Source organism: Aspergillus sydowii (assembly GCF_001890705.1).
Source record: "Aspergillus sydowii CBS 593.65 unplaced genomic scaffold ASPSYscaffold_3, whole genome shotgun sequence".
Taxonomy (NCBI): Eukaryota; Fungi; Ascomycota; class Eurotiomycetes; order Eurotiales; family Aspergillaceae; genus Aspergillus; species Aspergillus sydowii.
The window spans coordinates 2,712,859-2,734,389 of NW_024467861.1; the positions used below are offsets into that span (position 1 = coordinate 2,712,859).

At 48.5% G+C, this 21,531-nt stretch overlaps 6 protein-coding genes across 6 annotated transcripts; 1 reads left to right on the plus strand and 5 right to left on the minus strand.

The window, feature by feature from the left end:
* Positions 1-83: 83 nt before the first annotated feature.
* Positions 84-2,695, minus strand: ASPSYDRAFT_56669 (putative anaphase-promoting complex subunit Apc5; the record flags this gene model as incomplete). Its single annotated transcript, XM_040849251.1, has 7 exons — positions 84-798; positions 848-984; positions 1,033-1,139; positions 1,202-1,325; positions 1,373-1,784; positions 1,837-1,930; positions 1,978-2,695. The coding sequence occupies 7 exons, from the start codon at positions 2,693-2,695 to the stop codon at positions 84-86; spliced, it is 2,307 nt and encodes a 768-aa protein (XP_040705144.1).
* Positions 2,696-3,991: 1,296 nt separating this feature from the next.
* Positions 3,992-5,053, minus strand: ASPSYDRAFT_87884 (HMG-box domain-containing protein; the record flags this gene model as incomplete). Its single annotated transcript, XM_040851920.1, has 3 exons — positions 3,992-4,494; positions 4,548-4,822; positions 4,875-5,053. 3 exons carry the CDS (start codon positions 5,051-5,053, stop codon positions 3,992-3,994), a joined length of 957 nt encoding a protein of 318 aa, XP_040705145.1.
* A 397-nt stretch (positions 5,054-5,450) lies between these two features.
* MAT1-2-4 (putative mating locus protein) lies at positions 5,451-6,773 on the plus strand. The gene is made up of 4 exons (XM_040851155.1): positions 5,451-6,073; positions 6,120-6,298; positions 6,348-6,422; positions 6,471-6,773. Coding segments are annotated over exons 1-4 (747 nt in total). The 5' UTR covers positions 5,451-5,582; the 3' UTR covers positions 6,473-6,773.
* A 1,729-nt stretch (positions 6,774-8,502) lies between these two features.
* ASPSYDRAFT_43291 (putative cytoskeleton assembly control protein Sla2) lies at positions 8,503-13,029 on the minus strand. The gene is made up of 12 exons (XM_040846616.1): positions 12,783-13,029; positions 12,666-12,712; positions 12,579-12,596; positions 12,409-12,484; positions 12,184-12,341; positions 12,037-12,117; positions 11,930-11,987; positions 11,690-11,874; positions 10,585-11,633; positions 10,385-10,534; positions 9,110-10,324; positions 8,503-8,982 (listed from the first exon to the last, which is right to left on the minus strand). The coding sequence occupies exons 1-12, from the start codon at positions 12,788-12,790 to the stop codon at positions 8,896-8,898; spliced, it is 3,132 nt and encodes a 1,043-aa protein (XP_040705147.1). The 5' UTR covers positions 12,791-13,029; the 3' UTR covers positions 8,503-8,895.
* Positions 13,030-13,541: 512 nt separating this feature from the next.
* On the minus strand, positions 13,542-16,379 carry ASPSYDRAFT_87887 (SMP domain-containing protein; the record flags this gene model as incomplete). Its single annotated transcript, XM_040851921.1, has 2 exons — positions 13,542-15,840; positions 15,910-16,379. 2 exons carry the CDS (start codon positions 16,377-16,379, stop codon positions 13,542-13,544), a joined length of 2,769 nt encoding a protein of 922 aa, XP_040705148.1.
* Positions 16,380-17,411: 1,032 nt separating this feature from the next.
* ASPSYDRAFT_29832 (uncharacterized protein) lies at positions 17,412-21,126 on the minus strand (the record flags this gene model as incomplete). Its single annotated transcript, XM_040844694.1, has 6 exons — positions 17,412-17,666; positions 17,745-19,470; positions 19,936-20,255; positions 20,322-20,583; positions 20,641-21,006; positions 21,062-21,126. 6 exons carry the CDS (start codon positions 21,124-21,126, stop codon positions 17,412-17,414), a joined length of 2,994 nt encoding a protein of 997 aa, XP_040705149.1.
* Positions 21,127-21,531: the final 405 nt, after the last annotated feature.

The window sequence follows — 21,531 nt, forward strand, 5'->3', positions numbered from 1 at the left end:
TATATAGTAAAAGTGGGTTGAATAATAGCTCCAAGACCACGGCTCAGTACGACACGATGCTAGCATGATATCATAATAACTCATTACTGCGATGCCTTCTGCTTTTGTAGGTCTAGGTACTTCGCAGCATAATCATTGGCAAGAACCGCATCGCCTGTTAGATGCATCACAGTAGCTTTCTTAGCCATCATCTCACACTGCCCTCTAATATCCTCAATTTCCTCGTATTGGTCGTAGGCACAATCAAGGTAGCCCAGAGCCCGGTTCATGTATTCTTTCTTGGTGGGCGTATTCTTCCCCTCACTCCAGAGTTTGCCGGCGATGCCCATATTGGCATCTACTAGTAGGGAGTATGCGGACGCGGCGAGATCACAATCGCTTGACTCCAGAATTTGAGGCATGACGCTCTCGATCATCACGGAGGCAGCCTCAAACTCTTTGAGACTCAAAAGAACGTTTCCCAATGCACAGATAGCCTCCCAGAGGCCAGGGAGTAGTTTCGAGCGATAGGCAGTGCTTGCAGCCCTCATGGCCATGGAGAATCCCCGTTCAGGCTGACCCGTTTTCTCAAATATGCGAGCCTTGAGACATAGTAGTTTGACTTGCGGTTGAATATCGAAGTTGTCCTGGTGAATTAATTGCGCAGTCTTTTCAATAATGTCCAACGCCTGCGCATAGTTGGCTTGGCGGATCATAAATTCAACGGATAAGAAGGACAATAGGAAAGACAAATCGTTGTCAGGAAGATCAATTGCTTGGAGCTGGGACAGCAGATAGCCTGCTGCTACTTGGTCGTCACTGGAGACGGTCAGACATGAACGCTGCAGGTAGAGAAAATAGAGCATACTTGTAGATTTTACGTTTAAGCTGAAGTACACCCGAGAAAAATGCCCAGTATTGGCTCGTTTTCAATGAACGAAATCTTTCAGGGCTCATCTCAGTCATGTGGGCAGAAACCTCGCTATAGCGGCCCTGTTGCGCTAGCTTCGGTATGTGAGTAAATTGTGTACCCAGTGAAAGATCTCAACTTACGAGTTGGCAGCTCCGGAATGTGCTCTTCAGATAGTCTTCGAAAGGCGCGCTGTTCCGGTAGCATTGGCGGAATACCTCGCTACTCAGCCAGGCAAGATGGGTGACTCCTGAAAACGCAATATGTTAACCAAGAGAATAAGATTCCATCATATTAAAAGCGGTGAAATACCTATTCTAGAGTATAGTGCGGTCTGAAGTAGGAGCTGCGGTCCCATTGAATTCACCAAGTTCTTTGTAACATTTAAATGTGATGCGCGCACAACGTTCTCGATTGACGACGCGAGACTCTCCCCCTTGAGAAGTTAGAATCGTATAGTAAACACAGAACATCAAGACTTACATTCTGTAGTTCAAGTTTTGCTTCGCTCAGGAGGGTAGTACTCAATAAGCTCCACATTTCTGTTTCTTTTGCCTTCGCCTTGAGGAACGCGAGCCCTTCTTTTTCATTGCCCAGCATGCCAGTGTTTTCAACATCTTTGATGAGCTCTGGAAAGGCTTTTCCAAAATGATACAGCCAGCTCATGCAGAAGTTCAGGCAGTTCATATCATGGGATTCCCGAGCGATTGAGACAGCTTCCTGCATCGCAGACACGGCTTCTCCATAACACCCGAAATCTGCTTGTAGTATTGCAAGGTTTAAAAGCGCATATTGATAGGTCCCTTTGTCCCGACTATGCATCGTGTAATCGAAATAGCGATGAAGGTTGTCAAAGGATGACGGGTAGTCCCCTGCCCTCCAAGCATCGAGAAATCTAGCGGAGGTCAGCCTCGAAAATAACGAAGCCCGTAGATTCGACAGCTCACCTTAAATAATGTATCAGATTAGGCAAAGTAACACCAGATGCAATAATGCGCTCCAGTTGTGCTTTCATTCCCTCTGGGACTCTCCCACCAAATCCTAATTCGTTAGAAGGGGCACGGAGTATCAGTGAGGGAACATCCTACTTTGCAATTCGTTGATCTGGAATTCGAGGAGCCGTTCAACTTCCTTCGTACTGACATAATGGTCGTCTTCATCATCATCTTCGATGTTTCCGTATGCTACCTGACAAAGGTGACTGCCTGTATCGAGGCCCAGTTCCAATAAATTAATGTCCACGGGATCTTGCTCGTCGGAAGGATTTTTGCGCGCCCAGGCTCGGTATGTCGGGAGGCGATATTTGACAAGGCCTTTCCATAGTTTTACAGAGTCGTGAAATTGCAACCTTGTGAATTCTAGTTGAGCTCTTCTTACGAACGCGCCTAAGGGCGAACATCGAGCGAGACGCATACAATCAGACTCTGGAGCGAGGCCGGCATCTCTGTCTTTAATTTGCTCTTCACGGGTCTTCGCAAGTATGGTGGATATCTCCGTGAAGAACACTTCCAACGCGTCACAGGAGTCGATAGACCATATTTTTCGAAGAAACAGATCCCAAACAGATCGACCAGGTACAGACGATGAGCTTGCTGCCAATGCCTTTTCCAAGCCCTCGATGGACACGGAATATTGAGCAGCCCAATCGTCCGAGGGAGATGGTCCATCCTCTGCGCCGACGGGACTCAGATAAGCAACCACAAACGAGAGGACATGGATTGCAGACGAATTCGAAACTACGCCTTCAGTATAGACTTGGATGAGGCATAGTAGAGCAACCTTTGACGGGGTGAGATATCGACTCATTGCAGAGGTGTATTATGCATTGTCTGTGGAACTTTTGATAAACTTTTTGTTACTCGGCCCTCTCAAAAAGTGAATAGAGAGATGTCAGAAGAAAAGACGCGTCCGCAACGCGTTGCCAAAGGAGAGCAGGTATACGCCTTAGTATAGCTTGCCGATTGTGGAGGAGGTTGATTCCATCCGCAAGGGATCTGATGATTCTAGGAACGAACTGAGGATCGCATGGGCGGGAGAGCAACACAGGCAGGAGTGGAAGTTTCGTTGTCAAGCTTTGAATCGTGCATAGATACAGTATCATTTGATTAACGAGTACATACGACCACAGGGTGTGGAAAACAGGGCTTCCCGTCCGCTCAGCCGTACTTAAGCCACACGCCGGCTGGTTAGTAGTATGGTGGGTGACCACATGCGAATCCCAGCTGTTGTATGTTTTTAAAACTCAATTTTTTTTCCCCATCCCTTCAGTCCTCTACTTGAATCATGGAACTGTTTATTTTGCAATACAGTATTATATTATATTTAGTAATAGTATTGTTTTGGCCACTGGGGAAATGGGCCCGCAAGTCTATGCGAAGCTCTAGCTGTTTCCCTCAAACTGCAAACACAAGAGGCTCCCCCACTAGATCCCTCGCAAATAACGTCGCTGGTAAGTAGATCCATCATAAATGGCTACTAAATTTACTTCGTAAGAAATTGTACGGTCATGACTGCCCCGGGGACAACGGGCGCCGCTCGCACGCCAAGTTCTTTCCCACCAGCCTTTCAGTGTAGCTCGTGGGTAGCAGTCCATCACCTATTGGTGACTGGACGCAAAACATTAGAAAGGCCGCAGCAGCGAGCTGTGTAGCTCCGGCGATACATTGTGAGTCCGTATTATTCTCCGCAGTCGGACTTTGTGGAACTAACAAACAGCTTGTTAATCGCCCCGTCGATCAAACTGCCGTCGGGAATTTCACTCACCTATGGATATCCACTATATGTATGTTTGCATGGCTCCGAGAAAATTGATAATGTCTTTCGCCGTACTGTTGGTAGGAGAACGTGTATGGGCGTGCATGCTTATTAGTGCCCAAGTTTAAAACGGCAATGATCATGGTTGAACGGAACCACACCCGTTTCCGTACATTGGAAAACTCGAAACTCTCCGTTGAAAGCATCCCCGATGCTAACAACTCACTTGGAGCCGTCTTCAAATGCTTGGAAATTAACAGGGAGATGACATGACATCTAGACTATGGTGGGCCGGAGCAACCGGCAGTGCATGATAGGGACGAGATATAGAACGAAGACGGTCCCCCTTTAAAAGCAGTCACCTGCAAAGTCTGGAAACTCGAATGCGTCTCCAAAAGATCGTTCAGCAAGATCCAACTGTGGGAATAATGTGGTCCTGCTGTAGTCGCTTTGAGTTTGTTGAAATAGAGAATCAAATGCATTTGTGCCAAAACTAGCGGGTTCTTCTGTAAAACCACTAGCATCAAATATAACGTTCAGGTTGTCCAACGGCCCTATGTAGCTCGTACTAGCTGTATGATTGTTCTCCATTTCTGGACATACTGGGGGAGTGAACACATTCGGGGATGATGTGCTCACCGAGGGCGGGGATTCAAAGGGGATGGATCGTTTTGACGGCTTAGGAGAAGAGCGGGAAGTCGTTCGCCGTTTTCTCTCGGACGGCTTTCGAGGGGTGTATTGATAGTCAGGATGATCTTCGGCATGCTTCTTTTTGAACTCTTCTGCTAAGTTCTTGAAATGTAGCTTAGCCTCTTCAGACTCTGCCCTCCATTGCTTCCCCAAAATCACCGCTATTGTTTTTCAGTATGTTATGTTAAAATTGCCCCCGATAATGAAAACTTACAGATCTCATTGTTTGAGAGCTCAGGGTACGCTCCCTTTACTTTAGGGTGATGGTGCTGCCGGTACAAGATGAATGCATTAGGAGGTCGAGGGATTTTAGTAGATTTGGTGGATGCTGCCCTAGATTTGACAGGGACTTCGCCGGTTTTTGAGCTGAAGGTTTTAGCATGGGAGGCGACAGAAATTGATGATCCTGAAAACGCTGGCGTGCGTAGAACACGAAGAGCATTGATCGACTCATCGAGAAAAGACACGACCGGCGTACCCAAAAGTGCACTGTTACGGCATGTAAGAATAAGACCGCGAATTTGAGATCGGGGTATCTCACGAAAGACGCGATTTAATTTTCTCGACATTATCTTGGCCGATGATGTCCACCACATTTGTCGGCAGAAGGACTTCATTATTCGTAGACCCGAGGTGGCGCAAAGCATCTTGCCAAAGCAGCTCCGTTAGGTTGTCAGCGGATTGTGTTGTTGATTTCATGGCAATCGATATAGAAGCCATTCTTCGCCCGAGTTCTTCCTAGCGATTTAAATAGAAAATAGGGAAGCAAAGATCATATCTTGTTGAGGTGTCTTCCCATGCCATTGAGGAGCAACCGGGGAGAGACAGGAGAAAGGGCCTTGAAAGACTGTTTCTGGGACTAAGAAGTTCAAGTATGGAAAGAGTTGAAAGATCCCAGGGACTAGCGGTTAGACATGGCAAACGAGGTTGTGTTCCTATTGGGCTTTAGAGACTGGAACATTTCTTTGTTTAGTTTGGTCTGGTGAATTATGAAGGAAGCCAATTTCACTCAGAGGCTTACCAGAGAGAGGTTTACTCTCATTGTTTCCAAAAACGGAAGAACACAAGATGGCTCAGAGAAGCTCTGCTATCTCTGATCCAATACACATTCTGCAAGCTCTTGTACTCCTTGTGTCTTCAACCTCTCAACTCTCATCTATCAGCTATCTCATTCCATTTTCTTTGGATTACCCAAGGATAATCACGTTTCATTATCGTACCAGCATCACCAATCTCCCCATATTGCCCAATGAATATCTACTGCCAAACAATTTTCAGGCTGCTCGACCAAATCGTTGGAGATGCCGGTTTTCCTTTGACACAGAGAGAACAAGCAGCCTATATCGCAGCTTCATTCGCCTCCCACCACAACAGCTATCGGCTCATGGCTCAGGTCTCTGCCCTTTTCAATGGCGGCAAACTGCTGCATGCGTCCCACAGGAATATCGGGATTGAAGGAAATTTAGAAGTCCCTGTTTGCCGTCATGGTACCATTATTCAAGCAATCGCGAACGACTATCATGTTACTCCTACTGTCCCCGACTTTGAAGGACACCCAATTGAACTTGCTAGCATCCTAGACCCGGCAATTGAGTCCAGACTTACTGGCGAGAAAGTATTTGAGCTCCACCAAATTCTCGTGTCAATGGAGAGAATGGCAAATGAAGAGCTTGCCAGATACACCAGACAATACGGCTATCACTACATATTCAGGGCTGGTCTCAACCAGTACTATATGACGTGAGCAAATCGAGTAGTTTGGTTCAACACGCTAACGCTCTTGCAGCAAAGCCGTAGCCGAAAAGGTAAATTTCTTGAGACAGGACGCTCGAGGTCATGGGCATCAAGTCCGGGCACAAAGACTCTGCTATCAAGCGATGGAATATAGTCCTAACCTCAGCGACGCGGAAAAGAACATCGTGGTTTGTGCTCTCAATTGCGTGCCAGAAGACGCACATCGATTCTGTAAGTGTACCTAATAATTAAGAAAGCGATAATCCTAATCCATATGTAGGGAATTGGCTTACAGCGAACCGCGCATTCTACTGCGCAATGAAAGCTTGCATTTCCCTGCTGGACAAGCTCCAATGTAAGTGTACTGCTAAATATACCTTAAATTCTCCTAACCTGTGACTAGGATACCTTCAGAATCGCCAATGAAGAAATGTTTCTTACGATCGGATTCAGGTAGCCTTGGTTGTAGTGGATAGATAATTTTCTTTGCGTGAAATCCATGTCACGCTACTACTTCGTGACAGCAGCCCATTCCGCTTGCTCCCGGTTGTCTCATCTACGGTCAACAATATCCTTACGACAATCCCCTGCACATTCCAGCCGACAAAATGTTTACTGGTGCAAGGGAAAACGCTATCTGCGTTTACGGGACCGAATTCCCTCGGCGGTTACCGCCAGTCACCTGGAGTGACCCAATATTTTCATATAATATTATAATCAACTTCTGATTTTCGTACCATTTCGTTACCAAGCTGGCAATTCCTCTGAAATACGTTGTTTCTCTTCACAGTACATCTCATCTCGAGTTTTGTTACCACATCCACCGGTTTGCGTTTCGGAAGCTTCTTTTTTGTTTCTCTCTTCATCTTTCGGACAGCATTTACTCTCCCCTCTAACAGTGGTTAGATATGGAATGATTGCTACGTATACCAAAGGCTTGGCAGATTTAATGCTGGGGCAATACGAATGGGGTGTTAAAGGCGATGAGACGGATGGTTTTCTATTTTCTACAGTTGTCGCCCTTTTTTGCCGGGCTGGGCGGAGGCCCCAGATTTAATATATTCAGCGGTGCATGCTATTTTCATATAAGTAAAAGGTATCAATGCGATATGCGTTACTATTGATTCGTGTTCCAAAATGTAGATGGCAACCGAGATACAGAAATGAAGGTCAACAGCAAACTGCGTTTCCGGGACACGAAGAGCGAACCAGAGCATCTCGAACGAAGTAAAGTAGCAGTGGGATTGCAGAGACTCAAGTAATAGGTACCCGAAAAGTTTCCGCCTGCTGTGTAACTGAGCGAAGGCAATGCGATAACGTCGAACTCCTTTTCCCATCCTTCATTTTGATCCATCTCTGCCGCAGAGGATAAAATAAGCCACACGTCAACAACACTTCTTCTGGGCCAATACAAGACTCATCAAAGACCTTCAGATTGCTTCGATGGTAAAACCAATGAAAATAACAAAAATAACACTAGTTCGAAAACTGGGGCCCAAGAAGGACCAACCGGGCCGAGGTGGACTTCAACGGAAAACAACCTGCACAATCCCCTGCTGTTTTTGATCGCGCTGGTTGGTTGATCTTCCAAGCTTTGTTCTCATGCTTCGCCTCTTCATTCCGCACGGCCCAGCCACTGCCAGCCAGTCGAACACAAATGGTGGAGCGAAGATCGTTCAGTCGACGGGCCCTGGCGTCATCGACAAACCACAATGAACTCCCCGCTCGAACGCCTAATACTTGGGACTACTAACCCAAGAACCAAAAAAATCCATGCACAGCATCATAGCCACGTCGGCGAACCGATTAGGATCGAATGCAGAGGTCTGCATTGCATGGCATTAGCCGCATTTACATGGCCGGACCAAGTAAGGTTCGTTTGTCGGGCTCTCCACGAGAACACCAAGAATTAATTAATTCCTTTCTCAAAAAGGCCGAAATCTGTCCTCCTCCCGTCATCATCTTCACATTCGGCCGCAGTGACTCGAACTCGATCTTACAAACCTCGTTCGTTCCAGAGCACTTCAGGCGCACAGGTAAACCCCGCGCCGAAGAAATCAGTTTAATCAACGTCACGAGTTGATCCACGTTGTACTGTCAGTTGTCATCACGAAACGAAGGATCTGGGCGGCATCGAGGAACAAAGAAACTAAACTCATGTAAGCATTGCGAACGCCAGTTGATGATAAGATTCGGCGGTGGGGTCGGACGCTAATGCGAACTGGGGGGTTCTTTGACACTTCCGCGGCTCCACGGCTCCACGACTCCACGCCTCTCGCAAGCAAGGCTGCAGAAACGAATCATGACTACGGGTATTCTAATGGCAAGTTGGCAACCCTTAAGTGGTCTGGAAGGGATAGAGCTGATTTCGTGGGCCTGTAATAAGTCTCCCCACTTAAATCCTTCTAAGTTTCCATGGCAATCGGATCTTCCTGGGTGAACAAAGAAGGATTTGGTCATTTGGCCCAAGAGGCTCGGGGTTTGGACCTTTCGAGAAGCGCGCTTTAGCTTTTGATCGGCGGCAACCGGCTGTGCTGGAGTTGAGGTGAACAGTCCGTTTTCGGAAAACTAGTATGTACAGCTATTTACTACCTATTACATGAGAAATAGAGCAATGAATGGAAACTATCGAGTCAAAATAAGAAAACACGGCCAGGATAAAAGAGAGTAAGAAGTACAAGTCTCGCTGAAAGCATGCGAGAAGAAGTGGATGTAAGAGAGGCACGATTATCAAGAGTTGCCGGACTTAAAAGAATGTTATTCTGCCTGCATTACTATTGCGCACAATGCCGAGGTGGGCGATGATCTCGATGGCACGGACAATTAACCTAATCCTCCTGGTACGAGATCTTGCGCATTTCTCCCAGGCGTGTCCTGGCGCGAGCGAGAGAATTCTCAAGCTGGAGGATTTCGACCTATAATGGTTCCTCTGTTAGTTACTTTCAAAAATAGCGGCAGTAATATGCCAAGAGACAATCTCGTAAATGCTGATGACCAAGAGCACACAGCTTGGGAACGGGGAAAGTCAAGGAAAAGACATACCTGTTGTTCCATTTCTTGCACCTTAAACTCGTGCGAACTCAGTTTAGAGTAGTCCACTGTCTCATTTTCATCACGGTTCTTCTCAGCAATAATGTCCTGGACCTGTCGTACAAGAGCCCTGCAAGCTTTGCCGACAGCTTTACTGGCAGTCTCCAGCCGATCTTGGGTTTTGCTCATGAAAGTAGCCTTGACACGGCTAGCAGCTACTAACTGCGCTGTGCTGGCTGCAACATCGTTACTGGCCACGATAAGCTGTTCGGGGGAGTTGCGTCCAGAAATCACACCGTCCGCAGTCTCAATCAATGTATTGGTTGAGGAGGCAACGGCTTTTGCCGCGGAAATAAGGCCCTCCGTCCACCGGTTATTCTTCTTGTAAAACGCAGTCTTGGAGGAACTGCCACGTCCTTCGCGAACAATCTCCTGCTGGGACGCCGTGGCAGCCTTAATGAGTTCGGCGATTGCCCCTGTCACTGCAATCGCAGCTTCCAAAATCGCATCGTTGATTTTGAGCTCGTAAGTAGAAAATCCATCACGTGGTTTGCTTTTAAGGTTCGCGAGCCGTTTGACAGCAGCATCAATGGCGTCCGCGGCTTTTGTAAGTTCTTGGTCCACCAAATCGCCCAGGTCTCCGTTTGTCTGGAGCCGAGTGCTTTTTGGTGCAAAGGCATCAACGAGCTTTGACAAGGCCTGCAAGTCCCTTTGAACTTCGGAGTTGTTATTGATGACAACATCAGCCTTCTGTAGGGCTTCCAGGCCTTCGAGACGGAAAGACTGGAGTCCTCGGAAAAACCGAACAGTGCCTTGGGCAGACTTGCGGGCGGCATTGATAAGTTGATCTGCGTTCTTGTCGTCGTTCGCAAAGCGAGTCAACCCCTTCGTATTGCTGAGGACATCGGCGATAGCACCAGAGAAATTAGACACTGTCCTGATAATTTCAGCATGCGGGCTATTAGGCCCATCACTGATATAGTTATTAAAAGCAGTAGAAAATTCAGTGGCAGACGCGGATGCCTTCTCGATCTGCGAAAGAACGTAGGGGGGTGATGCATTCTGGTTACCAGCTTGCATCGTTGAGTCGAGTTCATAAAGTGCGTCATCAACACGTTGCACGCCGGTCTGAAGCACAGAATCAATTATATCGTTGATTTTCGACACTGTGCCGTGCAAGACATGGTCAATTTGAGTATCTAGTGCTTTATCGGCATCACCTTGGTTCTATGAGGTCGGCCAGTCAGTGTTGAGTAAATTGCAATCTTCCCCACGCAGAAAACGTACCAGCTTGAGCTCCTCAAGCTCTATAAGGGCTTCGTCCATGGCAGCCTGCATCGCCTCAAGTTCTGCTTCTTTCTCCTGAAGCACAACCTCCTGATCACCATTCCGCATCTCATTTTTCGTACTATATTCCTCCAATGCACGCGTTTTATTCTATAGCCTAGTTAATAAATGTCCGAAGGAGAGTTGCGTTGACAACTTACTCGAAGCGACTCCTCCAGGTCAGCCATTTCTCTGTTATACTTAGATAACAAAGNAGAGATTTCGGTTCCTTTTTGACGTTCGGCATTTTCTGCGCGCTCAAGTGCGAAACGAAGCTCACGCTTAACCTTCTCAAGTTCATCCTTATTGCTTCCAGTCAAGCGATCCCTGTCATGTAGAGCGCGATCCCGCTCCCGGATCATGTCAGCTAACTCAAGGTTCTTGGTCTTGAGTTCTCGCTCTAACTTCTCGCGTCGCTCGATTGCCTCCTGAGCAGATGCTGCTTTCAATTTGAGGCTCTTTGTCGTTTGAAGCAAATCTAGATGCTCCTGACGGAGCTGGGAGTAAAGTTTCGCCAAAGCTTCATACTTGCTCCTCCATGTGTTGACTTGCTCCTGAAGAGATCTAATCTGTTCGTCTTTCGAGGCACTCTGCATGTTCAGATTCGATGTCAACTGGCTCATCTGCTCTTCGAGATCTTTGACACGGCGGTCATATTGCTGAAGCATCAGTTGGTCTCGCTCATATTGCGCACGAGCATTCAAGTTCTCCTGCTCTAATTCAGCCAACCGACCCTGAGTATGGCTCTGATATTGCTCGCGCATAAGTTGTTCCTGAGCAAGCCGCTGTTGTTCCGCTTGTAGACGCTGTTGATCTTCGAAATCGCGCTGAGCCTGCTGCTGGGCAAGGACTTGTTGCCGTTGCTGGTCTTCCCACAGCTGCTGAAGACGTTGCTGCTCCGCCTCAAATTCCTCCTGCTGACGCCGGGCTTCAGTGCTCCAGAAATCGTTGATGGGTTCTGGTTCAGCAGTCACAGGTTTTGGTGGAGGCGACGGTGTCGGCTCAACCTCCTTGGCCGGCCTCCTCGGCAAGGCTGGCCGTTCTTCATCATCTACCAATAGATTCGGTGGATCCTGTGGAAGCTTTGGAATTGTGATAAGACTGGTAAGGTATCGTAGATTAGAGCATTCGTAGTAGAATCGGACGAGTCGGTGGTGTTGGGCATCGTAACGGCCATGTAAGGGGGAAAGTGCATCGGCATCGCCCGTTGCTAAGAAATCGTTTTCAGTATACGTATCAAGAAGACGCATAGAACTGAATACCCACCTGTGTGCATTGCTCTGAGCATGCTGGTGATAAACTTATAGATTCCGTAGCTCTCTTGCACAAGAGGAACCAACGCAGAAATTCGGCATTCGTTGTGCGTGCCAGATTGAAAGTGTGAAAAGATCAATTTCTGGAAAGCATCAATCTGATCCTGCAGACCCATCAGATCGGTTATGGTTTCATAACTAGTTCTATGTCAGTGGAGCGCATTAATCGGGTACCGCAAAGACATGTAATCACCCTTCATTAGGATCATTGATCGTCTTCAAACTGATATACTCCTCGTACTCAAATAATCCTATGGAAAGCTCAGTAAACGCTCGGTAGAAGTGGGTCGGTTCTCATACCGTTGAACTCGGGGTGATTCCGGTGGAAAGCCAACTTGGACTCCAAGTAGAAAACATATTCTCTAATCAAGGGACCGTAGCCTATCCATCACATAAGTCAATTAGCCATAATCCCCAACCTCATGCTTCGGTGGAGTGTTGGTGTACCTCGAAGGCCATCCCCTCCAACCCCCCTCATCAGGCTATCGATCCAATTGGCATGCTGCTGCGCCTCGCGGATTACTACCGGATGGCCCTCCTGCAGGACCTTATGTAGTGTGATAAGAGCCTTGAATGTTTGGACTTCGTCGGCAAGAACCGGTTGCCTGTGACAAAGAGAGAACGAGTCAGCGTGCCGGCGAGCAAATAGAGCTCTGTGGTAATAAACCATACACCTTCATCCCGGCCCAGAAGGCGGCCGATGACTTGTGGTCCCATGTATAAACAATACAGCTTCGAACATGTTTTCCTGGAAAGGTATGTCAGTGGACGACGTTCCGGCTATGTGACCAGCAGGATGGTCTGGACGTCGAATTGGGGGTGGTAGTATGTGGGATTCGTACGTTTGGGAGCAGTTTCCTCTATTAGTCCGAGTGTATTAGCGATATGACATACAGACAGTTAGTGGCGGTGGCTTTCGCAATACGTACCGATGCTCGTGGCCTTGCGAATGTTTATCGCCAGATCAGCCTCCGTGCTGCGAAGACAGTTATTAGCCCATGATTCCAGATCTATCCAGTCCCCCAGCCGTCATCTCAACAACCTACCGACTCATTTTTACAGCTGCGACCCGCGAGGTAGGGGCCACGGACGACGGTAGAGCGCTGCGAAAGCCTGAGTGCAAGCAAGTCGGAGGGGGCGAACGACCGCGATATAACGAGGGATTGGACGGCTTGGAAACTGAATACTCGAAGGAAAGGGGAGATCAAAAGAAGGTGACCCCCAACAGTGACGAAATAAAATACAGCGAAAGGAGGGAGAAGTGGAATGACGTTTGGGTAGACAGGGAACGCTGACGCCTGGTGGTTCTCCATACAGACAGCTAGAGGCCCAACTCCGCGGGTCTTGGCATCCGCTGCTTCGTCATCGTATAGTTCGAAGGCCTCAAAAGTTATTTACTTACAAATTACACAACGCTTCCTTGTTATACTTAATTATCTCTTACCATGGCAAACTTTTCATTCTACAGAAAACTAGAGAAAACTAGATTCTTCATTAAACATTTATGGTAATAAATAGACCTGTCCCAACGCCTGGTAGCTTCTGAACACCGGGGAGCTGCCTTGGTGCCCGGGCCACGCAATCCTCTTGAACTCCCTGTGCGAAACACCGAAGATGAGAAAGTGAAAGACAACCCCAAATACATAGTACGAAAGTATTCCGCTGGTGCCTAGTATCTATAAGAAAATGGACGCCTCCACAATAATCGAACCACAGGTATGCCGTTGCGCCATATGACTTATGTCGCGCGATCTTAGATATGTAGAAAATTAAGGTGATAATACGAGGCCCGTCTTTCGGGAGCATCACTCTACGTTTCCTAACACCGTGTGTTTAGTGACTGGGTGTTCCCTTGGATTACTCCCACCACGGTCCGGGGGTTTGATATTTAAAGGCCCGTCAGGTGTGGCATCATGCTCTTCAGCGTTGCGTTGCGGCGACTGGACTTCAGTATCATCTTGGACTGGATTTTGAGAAACATCGACCATTGATTTTGGCAGACTCAGGGCCGGGGCGAAGTCGGCCGGGCTGTTGGGCCCCGAGTCGTAAGGAGCTTCGATAACGAGTAATTCATCGGATCGATTTACAACATCGTTCAGGCCAAGTACTGGCTTTCGACGGGGAAATTGTGACTTTTGTGGTCTTTCGTTGCCATCCAATGAGTCCTGCTCCTGGAGAGTTGCCGGCAGAGGTTTACGTTTCGGAACCGAGACAGAAGTCCTCTTGTTATTGACCTTCGCAGGGGTTGGCAGAGGAGTGCCCGGAGGAGGAAGCGGATGCCCACGCCCAAGTGGTTCTGTCGGAGTTCCGGCAGGTCGCGGTATTCCGAGTCCCTCACCTGTATTCGCTTCCCCTCGTCCAAACATGTTCCATCCCCACTTCTTAGCCATCGAGGTTGCCGTGCCTAGTGATAGCGTGCTCTGAGACTTTTTGTCTAGATCCATCAAGGAAGCAGTAGAGCTAGTTGAGCCTTCTAGGATCGAAGACCGACGTGTTTTACTGCTGTTTAATGACGAGCTCGAACGACTGATTATACCTCCCAGGTTCATAGTAGATTCACTTGCCTGTGCTGAGGATGGACGTTTATGCGCGTCACTGTCGGTTTCCCTTGCGCTTTCAAGAGGGTCGGCTATAGATGATTCGCGGCTGTGATGCACAGTTTCCGAAATGCTTTGGGTATCACCCGGGGGCGAACTGCTGGATATCTTAGTTGGTGTGGCAGGAGACCGGCTAGATATTTCAGCCATCGCACTAGTGGCATTGCTCCTTTCTTCATTCCTGAACTCAGATAGGATCCCATCCATTTTCCCATGATCAGCGGTCAATACCGGATTAGCGGTATTTGAGAATGTTCGAGAACGAATCAACCGTGGTGGCGAACCCGTTGTCTTTCCGATTGGAGAGGGTAGCGCAGTCGAAGAACCCTTTTCTATGTGTTCTGGAAGGGCTGGCTTCTTGCGCGGCTTAACAGAGTTAGTGACCGATTCAGAAAGAGCCGGTGCACTCATAGTACGGTCATCCTTCGACTGCAATACTTTAACCGAGCTGTCTTCGCTTCCTTCCGGCATTTGGGGCCGAGTCTCGGATTCATCGGGAATATCAACGGTCGAATCAGGTCCAGATGATCCACGCTGCCAAATCCCACCACGGAATCGCTGTGTTAACGTATCCAAAAAGGGAACGTCATCCCAAAAAGGTAAAACCACACTCTCTGCTACCATTTCACGTATCTTGTTCTCGATAGTCCGCAGTATGATACCATATGTGATTTGCTTCGAGCTGACAATCGGTTCGATATCCATCACCATATTGGGCATCACCTCGAATGATACCCACACTCGATTGCTGGGCGGCGGCTTGAACCTTATTAACAAATGACCCTCTAGCTTTTTCAGCACTACTGCCAAGACAATGTCAACTTCCCTCGCCTTGAAACGCTGCCCCAGATCGATGCGTACAGTGGCTGAGATCTCCACGCGGAAGTTACCCGTATACTGAACGTCTGTTTCGACACAGCAATTTCCATCCACAGTAAGGTCCTTGAGTCTTGGGTTTATGATGAAGGGCGCGCCATTTCCCATGTCGATACTTCGAAGACCAATCTTGCTAATAAAATTGGGCTTGTTCACACGGGATATCTTCTTAATGATTTTTGTCCGGACAAATTCCTCCATCTCTGGAGTCCGGTACAACGCGAGGAAAACTCGACCAAGAACGGCATTGATCCACCGCGTCTGTAGCTGTTCCTCTGATGAATGCAAGCGCTGAACTAATCCAACTACATGCTTCACGTCGAAATCCTGATGCTTGGGTGGACGATCGGAAGAATGTCCCATCTTCGTTTGATTCTGGAGCATGGCGAAATAAAAATCCTCTTTGTCCGACAGATTCTCCGAGAAAAAAAAGAACGGCGGGGTCGGGCCTCCAAGGTCACCGAGAGAGTCAAGCCTCCGTGAAAGGCTGATGGCATTTTTCTTCAACCAGAGTTCACCTTCGGGGATTTCTCCGTCTCCGCCGTAGATGCTCACATCGTGATGGGCTAGCGAGATGACATACCTCACCTCCACCTGGTTTGCATCATCATAGAGCATCAAGTGGCCATGCCTGGGTTCCCATTAAAATCAGTTTCCATACGAGGGGATTCAGACGAGTAACAGCGGCGAGAGGAGGTACCTAAGCACAATGTAAAACATATTCCGCGCCCTTTTGCCATTCTTTGCCGTATTTCTTGCTGGTTCAATTGTCGGGGCTTGCTTCCGGTCAAAAAGGCTCCTGTACATAGTCTGGTAAACGCTCGGACTCTCCGCGGCGATTACCTCTCCCGCTGGTGTAGTCCTCTCGGGGGGCTTTCCGTTGACACCACCTGGGACATATTCGCGACAAACCACAAAGTATCCCGCAGCGACATCTGTATCATGGGTGCGATAAAATTTTTCCGCTAACTCGTCTGTTCTTGATCGAAGGCTGTACTGATCGTCATCTGGGTGATTGATGGAAGTATCGGCGGAATCGCTGGCGCGTTTGGATTGCGGGGAAGGCGGAGGGAGGACAAGATAGGAGTAGAGAAGGAATAACGACAGGACCAGCGGGATGAAGGTGAGCCCGCCGAGGAGATAAACAAAAAGAAAGTTGAAGAGCCCCATTGAAAGCCCAGAAGATCAAACGGGTTTCAGCGAGAGCTTCGCGCCGGCCATCGCCTGGTTCATAACTAAAAAGAGAGAGAGGGAGGGAGAGGGAGAGGGAGAGAGGGATAAACGCGGACCGAGACTGAGAGGAAGTGGCTTTAACTTGAAGGGAGGGGATTTAGTCCAAGGAAGGAGAGTTGATGTTCAACCGGGGTCCTAAGGAAGCTCGAATGCTACGTACCACCAGTAAGCGCCCACTCGTGACCCAAGCTGTTCCTGCCAGAGTGGTATCTCCGAGAGTAAATTCATAGCTCGTGATGACGTTACCACACCTGGCCCCATCCGTTCGGCCTTTCCTCGACCACATCTTCACGGTCTCCGTCGAGAGTACATAAACCCCATTGAACTGAAACTACATGAATTTGTGAAATTCGCCGCCGTAGGTGCGGCAGTGCGTAATTTCATTGTTCAATTTGTGGTCCGAGCATCGCGATATACTTTTAACTCCACCTTCATGTTGGATTCTACCATAGTTTGTTTTTAAATGGCCGTCGACGGCTTAAGATAGATACGCAATATATATCAATTGATATCAATTTTTCATTAATGGCTATACTCACTCTCATAACCGAGAATATCATTCAACTACCAACAAAAAGTTTTGGCGTTCGTTCAATCTGAAACCCACATCCGAATTCACCAGACCATATCAATGTGGGTATACCATGATTCAAGTTACGTCTTGATAAAAGAAAAAAAAGTAATGACAAAAGCGATCCCACCTCGTAGAAACGCCATGGAACATGCAATGTTGATAGGAAAACCCGAAGTGGGAAACACAAAATGTAGAAACATCCAACGACAACAATGGCCAACCTTCGACGTCAATGGCAAACATCGCAAGGAAGAAAATGGCATCGGAGGCGCCATTAAGACACGTACTATAAAAGAAAGATAGTGCGTAAAGCAGCATGGACTGTTATAATGGCAGTAACTAGGGAGGTGTTTTCCATCATAACGGGGAAAAATAAAACCGACACGTTGCGAATATTATTCTGCTTTGCCCTGAGTCACCTTGGCAGCTTGGATGGCCGACATCTTCTGCGTCCAGCCCTGCGTTGGTTGTGGCTTTTTGACAGTACGAAGATCATCAGTGGAGAATCCTGAAATGCGCATGTTGTAGTTTCGTTCCAAAACAAGTTGTATGTCCTTGATTTCAAGACTGGATGACTGGCGAAGCTTAGCGAGACGGCAGGCAGCGGTAATCACATCATCGACGAAGTCGTCGGCCATTTGAAGCATGAACTTGAGTTTTAATTTAGTTTAGTGGTGCACCCACCTCAAAGGAGAGAACGAGTAAAACCAAGAAAGGTTATTGCTTACCTCTTCAGCATCCGGAGTGAGCCCTTCACCTTCACCCCCACCAGTTACCTGGCGGACTAAGACGTCAAGCATCTTTTTGCTAAGAACCCGTTGGCCTTCGCCTTCAAGGACATAACCGGGGTGCTTCTGTATTGCGGGCTGGCCCATCATACCCATGGCGCCGTGGCTAGGGCCGCTAGACAAGGTTGGCCGATCGGGGGCCATGGGAACTGGCTTCGGAGGAGGGACATTGAGATTTTTTGGGATCACCATGTTGATGTTTCGGGCCGAGTTCTCGGTTGGTCGGTTCTGGATATACCCTTGAGGGTGAGCGTGGCTGTTGGCGGCACCCTGATTCATGTTTTGTTGCTGGCCCGCGTTCACGCTGCTGGCACCGTTGGCGTTGTTGTTAGTGGAATAGCTTTGTGCAGCTTGTGCCATGGCTGCTTGCTGGGATAACGGACGAGGTGGCCCCTGTACATTTGCACCCTGCGTGGTAGGAGCAGCAGACGTAGACCCGTCCGATGCAGATCCTTGACTAAACGCTGGATTATTCTGTTGTGTCTGCAATTGTGGTTGCGGGGTTTGCTGTTGCTGTTGTGGCTGCTGCGGCTGCTGCTGTTGTTGTGGCGTACCCGTCGAAACAGCTGCAGCAGGTGCGGTACCCTGATTAGGTGGTGCCTGACCTAGTTGCGAACCTGTTGGAGACATTGTTGCTTGTGCAGCTTGATTTCGCGCAGCGTTTACAGCAGAATTAACTGTATGGGCTGCTGGGGTTGGTGCTTGTCCTGAATGGACCGCTGTGGGCGCCGTCGTTGAGCCTGCTGGAGCTGTGGGAGCTGTTGTTGCCGGCCTAGCACCGCCTTGCTGTGGAAGTTGTTGGACTGGGTGTTGTGTCCCCGCTCTCTGTTGTTGCGCTTTAAACACGTCTTGTTGATCTTTGAACTTTGCTAAGAACTCACTGCCTTCGCGAAAAAGTTTATCGGCCTGAACCTGACGGTTTTTATATTCTTGCATCTCCTCTTGTGTCATGCTCCCCGCACTTTGGCGTTGGCTGATCTGTTGGCGGAGCTCACTCAAGCGGGCTCGTCCAATCTCCTGCTTCTGGAGCGCGATACCGTACCGAAGTTTAGCCTCTGGGAGCCATGTGCCTGCCTGTTCACTAGAAATATTGGGTGGAAGAAAGAGTTGCAGTGAATTGACCTTTTGCTGAATTTGGGGGAAAAGTTGTGCGAAGTTTTGCGGATTCACGGACTGCGATCGTTGGACTGGTTGGTTGGGGGCTGCAGCGGAGGCTGCCTGCATTTGCTGGTGTTGTAACTGTCGATTTTGTTGGAACATCCGCATACCTTTCATGAGAGATTGTGAAAGTTGCGACAGCCTCGAGTGTGCTTGCTGGTATTCCGAAGATTGCGGATCACAAGTATTGAGGACTTCCCAGAAGCTTCGCACCAACTGAGTGTGCTGGACCTTTTGCTGGTCGTTTAGATGAGGTAGTTTTTGCACCTGATCCGTTCGAATGAGGTTTGAATGCTGGGGCACCCCGGGCTGAGGACCCGGCGCCTGAGTACCCTCCATTATGGCGACTTCACCTGATTCCGAGCCGAAAATTGAATGGGGCGCTCTCGAGTGAAGGGTAAGGTGAAGAGTCCAATGCGACGTGGATACCGGAAAGGAGAGGGAGTCGGCCGCCCGCGCCTCGGGAGAGAGACGGCTTGCGAAGATCGATGAAACGAAAAATGATGGCCTGGATAAAATAGATTAATATTTCAACTCCAAAGTCAACAGCCTTGGGCAATAGAGATGGGCATATCTGCTTGCTGGTGACGGGAGGGATGGAGTCGCCGGGCGAGGTTCTCGAGCCAGAGCCTCAGGCTTGGCACTCTACGCCGGGGTCCACACGTAGCGAAGTATGATGAGGTAGAAGGTATACATCGTCTAGCACTACTGGTGTGAGAGTATTTATATTTACTACTCAATCAATACTAAACTTCAATTTGTACTTATAAGTATGGACAGGATCCATATCATTTTATCAGGTGAATAACAGTCTCTCCAAGAGATCACAAGGTACGCTCCAGAACTTAGCACTGGCCCGGTCTTCACAAATTATAAACCCCAGGAAATACTGACTCAGGTTTTCAGGGAATGGATCCGAAAGATGCGTAATATCATCATCTCCAGCATGACTATGGGTAATACCACCTCATACCGCGCGAGTAATCCGTCATGTGCTAATTCCCAAAATGGCTGCAGCACACAATCAAGTTCCGACCGGGGTATATCCATAACCTTCAGCAGCTTTACAAGCGCATTCAGTCCATGATTTTCACCAAGAGTGTGGCCTGGCGTGTGACTTGGGTTAAACTGGCGGTTTGTTCCGTCCAAAGTCCAACGTCCAACGTCCAACGTGAGCGATGATTGTGCTGGTAAGGTTTCAGCAGCTCTCTTAAAATAAATTGGAGAGCATGCCAAACGCAGCTCATAGGTCTGTATACTCCCGCTGCGATGTATCAACGCAGATACGTTGAGCTGTAAGCATATACCGATTCATCCCAGTAAACCACCCAAATCACGCTCCATTCCGTTTACGCGAACCTCCAAGCTCCTTTTTTTCTTTTCCAGTTCCCGTATCTCCTCCAATTCCCGATCAAGGTCGGCGTCAGTGACATCCATCACTTCGGGATTTACAGGGCCAGCGTTATCGAAGTCATCGTAGTCGTCATCATACGAACGGCTCATGTTCTCCAATTCTGCTGTATTCCTAGCTACTCGCTCCTCCAGCTCTGCAATTGACTCTGAAATGTGTCGGTTGCGATAACGGAGACTCGCAATCTTATCCTGGGCGCCAGCAACAGGGCTTCGGCAATAGTTAGAAAATTTGGTAGAACCTATGCGCGTAGCGAGCTTGACTCACTAGACATTACAGAGGATCTCGGCACCTCTAAGCAGGACGTCAATATTAACCTCGCCACGAGGCCCATTGCCTGAAGTTCTAGCGGAACGTTTAATCTCTTCCATCATATCAAAGCCGAGAACCCGAGCAACAGCTGACTGATTTCTGTTGTTTCGAGCTGAGTAGATCCGGCTTGCCATAGACTCTGCTTCAAGCTCGGGCTGGAATTGCGTCGCTCGCCTTGTGGCTCTTCTCTGTGCGCTACTCGCTTTCACAGACGGGTCGCTTTGGAACAAAGCTCGTTCATGAGTTTCTGTGTCGCGAATCAAAGCAGTAATGTCATGGGCACCGAGGAGGGCATTCGTAAAGATCCGGGGCGGGGGGAAGCTGGTCGCATTGTTAGTATTGCAGCTGCAGTCAACAAAGACAGTATGCTCCTCACGGTAGCTCTGCAATCGCATTTGACGAGAGCATTATTTGCTCTAGATGGTTGTCCAAGAGCGGCATCTTCACTTCAATCAAACATCAATCAAACGGGTGCGTTCTGTGATCTCTATGTCGTACTTGTTTTCTGCAACACTTCCGGCGCGTGTTTTGCCAAGAGGTAGACGGTGGTTCTTTCCCTGCCTCAGGCTCCTACAAGCTTACCTTACTATTTCTCGTTGAGAGGTGAAGGGCCGGCACAGATCAAACGGTGAAGAAGACGAACACCACGAAATTAAGCTCAGGTGTGACTTGACTGATACAAACCGTTCCAAACAGATCTGCCCAAGAGCTACCGTTATCGGTGCCTACGTTGCTGCAGTACCGCTAGTTGTACGTATAATCCGGAGCTGCGTAAAGCTTTGTCTCAAGTGCTGATAATGACTAAGCTTCCTGTGCTGGTTCTCTCGCTGTCCATTCTCCAGCGAC